This window comes from Brassica oleracea, chromosome C5, assembly GCF_000695525.1.
Source record: "Brassica oleracea var. oleracea cultivar TO1000 chromosome C5, BOL, whole genome shotgun sequence".
Taxonomy (NCBI): domain Eukaryota; kingdom Viridiplantae; phylum Streptophyta; class Magnoliopsida; order Brassicales; family Brassicaceae; genus Brassica; species Brassica oleracea.
In genome coordinates this window covers 29,573,505-29,579,587 of record NC_027752.1, presented here as the reverse complement: position 1 = coordinate 29,579,587, position 6,083 = coordinate 29,573,505, and the positions used below count along the sequence as shown (strand labels likewise).

Genomic DNA, 6,083 nt, shown 5'->3' with positions numbered 1-6,083 from the left:
AGACACAAAAAGAGAGGATAAAAAATACAAGAGCCCGACCGAAGATGGAGCTATGGCAGCCTCCCTGGCTTCATCCACCGGCTCAAAAAAAGAGAGGAAAAGATGGAGGTTGATTTCTTATGTCTCCTCTCTTGCTATATTTACACTTACACAATAACAAAGTTACAACAACTTGTTGGAGATAGATTACATCCCTGGAACAAGATCCATCAAGGTAACTGAACTCGGCTAGTGAATAGATTTGGAGAAAATAAGGAAAGCAATCAGCTATAAAAAGAGAACGTAGAGGATGACGCAGGAAAGCAGCTATTCAATTAATATATTTTTAATAATTTTTGAATCTATAAAGTAACACCTTGCAATTACAGAATTAAACACTAATATATATAAGGTTATTTGTGGGCTTTACGTACGGATTTTATTAATTGGTTGCCTTATAGTATTGAAATCTGTGTTTCCCCCTTTTCTAATGCATCTCATTTTTGGAGAAAAGGATGTTCCTCATTTATTTGTTATTCAGTTTTCATCATTTCGTCGTTTGAACGTAATTAGTTTTTGTTGTTGTTCTGGTATGGTTGTTAAGAAAAGAACAGATCATATATATTTGTTGCATAATGAGTACATTCAACTTTGAGTAACACGAAAATACATGAATATAAAAACTTCAAACTTATGATATGAATATTTATTATAGATATGATTTTACCTAATTGTAATCAGAGGAACATTCTTAAATAATCATCCATACGCCTGTACTTGACATCCGGATAGAGACTTGACGCTTCTTCATCTTCTCCAACTTTGTGATCAGTGAGACATCCTTCATAGAATATATGATAAAAATGTCCTATCCCTGCTTGATGTGGAATCTCCATGTCTACATTAATATAACAAAATCAGTTAACATTTAATGGGCTTTATGTTTTAAACGGACATAAAGCCTAGTCTATTAAGCACGTGTAGCTGAAAATGATATATAGTTATATACTATGTTACATTATTAGTGAACTTACGTTCAATGTTGGCAAGGAAGTCTTTTGCCGCAATATTGGTTTTCTCCAAATCATTTCCGGTTAGCTTTTCCCAAATCTTAACCAATTCATTTTGCGTGAGAACGTTGTCCTGAGGTCTGATGTACACGGTTTTGTTCACTGTTCGTGGATCGTCTAGTGTTTTTGCGGTGTATTTTGCGATATCGTCTTCATCGGCGAACACCACTACGAAGATAACACCATTAAAGATTGACTGCTTTAGAAACTTATGAGGTAATCATTCAAATCTAACAACTAAATAATAACCACACTTAGAAGAGTAAATTTTTTCTTTGGAGGGAGTAATGATTTTTACCTTTTACGTTTCCATCTCCATATATATTAGCTTTTTTCTTTGGAGGGAGTAAAGTTTCCATCTGAGATAAGTTTCCGGCAAAATATGCGGCAAAGCAAGCGCCAACAACGTAAGTGTAAGGTATTCCGGCAGCTTCAATAGCATGACGCACTTCCAGTTTTTGGTCGAACGTTTCTCTTCCTGGTGGTAAAGCATGTCCCATACGTGGTGGATCCATACCAAACTCAGATGGTAAAAACCGCTGAAACAATTAATTTTATCAATCTTATCATTTAACAATAAAATATAATAGATACCCATCCAAAGTACTACAATAAAATGTTTTATCAAATTAAAACACTTTTGATTTGTTTGAAATATTAGGTTAAGTTTTCTATATAAGCATATGTTATTGGGGTCCTTTAGAAACGTAAAAAGTTAAAAACAACAAATTATCAGCAGTTTTAAAAAATTTTCTCAACCTACCAATTTTAACGTTTAATCTCATTCTCACCTTGACATTACCAGCCTCTTTGATGGCTTCAACAAGCTTAAGCTGGACAAGGATGTTATGGCTACGGAAGTGAACGCCCGACATGGCGGAGACAACGACGTCTACGAGTTTCACGGCCGATACGAGGCTTTGGTGGTCAGAGAAAGAAGCTTCGACAAGACGAGCGCCGAGTTTCTTGAATGAAAAAAGGAGTTGGACTTTCTCGATGTCGAGACCAATCTCTGGCCGCTGCAAAACGTAAGTTTCGTGACCTTCAGCCAAACACGCCCTCACGATTCTCTTCCCTAAGTAACCCGTCGCTCCGACCACCAAAACGCTCGTTTTCTCGCCGCTTTTGATCCCTCCCATTTTTTCTCTCTTGATCTTTGTGTTTGGTAGAAGTGTCTCGCTCGCTCCTATATATATATGGGTTGAAACATATATATATATATATATATATATATATATATATATATATATATATATATATGTATATATGTATGTACACCTAATGGATTATTGTATGCATTGTAAGTAAAGCTATTGAGGGTTGATATGACGCCTATAAAATAGATAAATATTTTTCAGCTGCTTTTTTTCTTAAATGAATGATAGGTAAACAAAACATACGATTTCTTTGGGAGAGATCATATGTTTTCAATGAATTAATGTTATGTTAAAAAAAATGTTATGTTATCCAAAGTTAGTAACATATAGTGTGGAATTGGGTTGTAAAATTAAAAATATAAACTTATACCTTCATTGGATTGTAAACATTCATTGTGGTTACTTAAAAGCATTGAAATTTATTCTAGTTATATAAGACAGCAGTTTTATAGTGTCTTAAAGCAATTCATTTGAAAATTTGCTTTTTAAGATTTATAATCTTTAGCCCAACTCCATAGAAAACAAATATGATTTTTTTGAGAAAGGATTAATTTGGGATTTTCCTACATGCATTCATTTACATGCATTATGTCGTTTGTTTGAAATTTCATGTTGTATATGTATTCCAACCCTCTACATCATAATTTTAAAGTTTTTTTTTTCATAATTTTAAAGTTAATATCAATGGTTACGAAGAATTATTAAAGTCCCACATCAATCAATATAATAATCTTTGGACAATATATATGTGTATTGGTAATCCTCCACTCTTGAGCTAGTTTTTGGGTGTGAGTTAGGTCCATCACTAATATGGTATCAGAGCCAGGTTAAGCCCATCAGATGATTTCCCGTATAAACAGTTTCCTACTTATGTAGCCTGTAAAAATGGTTTATCTTGCTGTGGTATTTCCGAGATGTTGGGCTTGAGCTGTTTCCAATGGACCGTTTTCCACCCACATCCCGAGAGGGGCTATTAAAGTCCCACATCGATCAATGTAATGATCTTTGGGCAATATATATGTGTATGGGTAATCTTCCACTCTTGAGCTAGTTTTTGGGTGTGAGTTAAGCCCATCACTAACAAGAATCACTGATCGTCTTCATTTACTGTAGACACGCAAACTCCTAAACATATGATAATTTGTTTAACATAGATTAAAATGATCATAGATCCAAAGGTGTATAAGTCTGGTATATCTCTAAATTATCTCTGAAGTAAACAAACTTTCTATGTCTAAAAGGCGTTGAAGGGTGGATTTTATGTCCCACACGGCGCACTCTTTACAATTGTCAACCAATTTTGTTCAGTTTCGTCTTTTTCTGACACAGTTTCTTCAGATTTGATCTTTTACCTACTGGTCCTGTACTACCCAGAGTAAGAAATTAATAACCGAAAGTTACATATTCTCAAAACCATTACGTGAAACAAGAGAACAATATTTTAATTAACTTAACTAAATTTATTTATTCATATATTCACTAAGATGTGCATGATCGTCTGATATAATTTAAACCTAAATTATCTTGCATACAATTCTAGCGTACAATAACTTTTTTATTTATTTTAAAATGAGCATTATTAAATATATGACTTACACAATTTTGTACAATATAAATTTAAAAGTATATAGAAACTAATTTTAACGATATATATATTATAATTATGAAATTGGAGCTGATGTCCTTTTTTGGGTCAAATTTGGAGCTGAGGTCTTTCAAAGCCAAATTCAAAGCATAAATATTGTCTCGTCCCAATACCACTCGATTCTGCAACATATAAATTTTATCCTTTGTGGGCTTTTTCAATTGTACGAACAACAATATTATAATTTCTAGTTTTCTACAATACATATTATGATTTATTTTGAAGAAAATAAAAATCATCAACAATCCTATATGGGGCGGTCTTCAATTTCCGTAAAGTAGTACTTGCAAAAGCTTAAGAACAAACACAAACAAAACCAAATAATTGAGTTCGTAGCATGTTAACCCTTTTTATATAGTTTAAATACAATTTTCAAAGAATACGTACTGCTATTTAGTTTATCATGAAACTTCACCAGATATCAAATTCATTTTAAAAAACAAGAGAAAAAGCATTAAGACGATGAACGAGTTTTTGCAAATTTGAATTTCAGTTAGATAATAAAATTTTATTAATTTATACTACAGTTTATTTTCAGGGACATTTGATTATACATTATATTAAAAATGTACGAAAGAATTCACATTGTTTTCTTAATACTAGAATTTTTTTGTCAAAAAAAGAACTAGAAAATGTTGTTCTTATAATTCATGCACCAAATACAAACATTACATAAAACAACTAATTATAATAACATATACTATAAACCACAAATGATGCCAAAAACCCACAAATTCTTATCAAAACAATGCATAACGATTTATGATCTTATGGTTAAAATTTTAATAATGGCAAAAATTATTCATCATTTTCTTTTGCAATAAATCGTAGAAGTTTTAAATTATTGGTCATTAACCTTTTTTATAACTATGATCAACTGTTAATAATACAGTGCCAGAAATGCAAATTATTCCTCCCAAAAAAAATTGAAACTGAACTAGTGATGTTAAATCCTCACTTTTAAGAAGTAAAATTATTTGGAACCAACTGAAATTGTGAATGAGAGGAAGTGGTTTACGTGCCTTTTTATCGAAGCGGCCTTGTGGACTAAAAGTTACTTTATACAATCGTTCTAAAATTGAGTGTAAATCATAAAACCAAAATAAAAATAAAAATCAAAAAGGCGAAGGAATTATTATGACAACAGATAGAGGACGATAGGGTTTCGTTGTCAAAAGAAAAAAAAAGGAGTGAGAAGAATGGGGTTGGTGAAAGGACCGTCATTGGTTGAGTTAGGTGCCACGTGTGAAGATAATGTGTTCTGAACATTATAAAATTAATTTTTGATATCATAATCAAAAAGTATTTGAAACTTGTGTAGTATGGTGATAGGCAGAAAAGCAAATGATGGTTATAGTTTCAGTGTTTCACGCAATATTCAAGATACCGCTAGAGATTAGCTGGATCTTTGTTTGATAATTAACATACACTCTGTATTACTTTTGACCTTGAAATTTTCTTTACCTAATGAAAATAAGTGCTAAAGTACATTTATTGCATGTCTCCACCAGATTAGCCTGTTGATTTTCTTGAACCGGACTTTTAGCTTGATTATTCCAATATCTTGCTGAGTTTTGGTTTTTGAAACAGACTGCTTATTCCAGAATGTGTATTGTTTTCGTTTCTTCTTCGAGAATGTTGAGCTACATAAAGTAGTTAGATAATTGACTTTTAGAATTTTGATATTTTTACGTAATTTTCTTTTGATAAATTCTTTACATTTCAATATATATGAGTATATATATATGTTGTACGACAATTATTTCAAAAACATGTCCTATTATTTATATAAGTGGTGAATAGGGAACAAATTTACTCTTTGAGCCAAATATGAAGACAATCGGTTTGACTTTATATATTGGTAATGGATTTGTGTAATACTAATCGGTTAAACTTTATATATTTTTATATATATTCATTTAAATGGTGATAATATCTTATAATGTTTTTTACTGTTTCTAGTGATAAAGTCTTCTATCCTAAGATTGGAGATGCTAAGTTCAAATCTCAGCAGTTGTGGAGAAGAGATTTAGCAACCAATCCTTGCTATAGTTCAAACAAATTACGAAATTCGTCGTGGTACTTCTTGTATTTTTTTTTTAAGTTTGTGTTACCTTTTAAATATGTGCAAATAGAAAAATAAAGCAAAATCTCAATTAATCATAAAAACGGTTAAAGAATTTTTTTTAAATGTATACTAGATTTTGATCTGCGCTTTAAAAGCGCGGGAGT

General features: G+C 31.6%; 1 protein-coding gene across 1 annotated transcript; it reads right to left on the bottom strand.

Moving 5' to 3' along the window:
• Window positions 1–578: 578 nt before the first annotated feature.
• On the bottom strand, window positions 579–2,223 carry LOC106292815 (pinoresinol reductase 1). Its single transcript, XM_013728470.1, has 4 exons — window positions 1,841–2,223; window positions 1,348–1,588; window positions 1,014–1,217; window positions 579–877 (listed from the first exon to the last, which is right to left on the bottom strand). The coding sequence occupies exons 1-4, from the start codon at window positions 2,186–2,188 to the stop codon at window positions 717–719; spliced, it is 954 nt and encodes a 317-aa protein (XP_013583924.1). The 5' UTR covers window positions 2,189–2,223; the 3' UTR covers window positions 579–716.
• Window positions 2,224–6,083: the final 3,860 nt, after the last annotated feature.

Excerpts from the sequence above, each read along its gene's own strand:
- LOC106292815 (XM_013728470.1), bottom strand. The coding sequence starts at position 2,188 with ATGGGAGGGATCAAAAGCGGCGAGAAAACGAGCGTTTTGGTGGTCGGA. Across the intron at positions 1,589-1,840 it reads AAGAGGCTGGTAATGTCAAG|CGGTTTTTACCATCTGAGTT; the intron begins GTGAGAATGAGA and ends TAATTGTTTCAG. Across the intron at positions 1,218-1,347 it reads TGGAGATGGAAACGTAAAAG|TGGTGTTCGCCGATGAAGAC; the intron begins GTAAAAATCATT and ends TTATCTTCGTAG.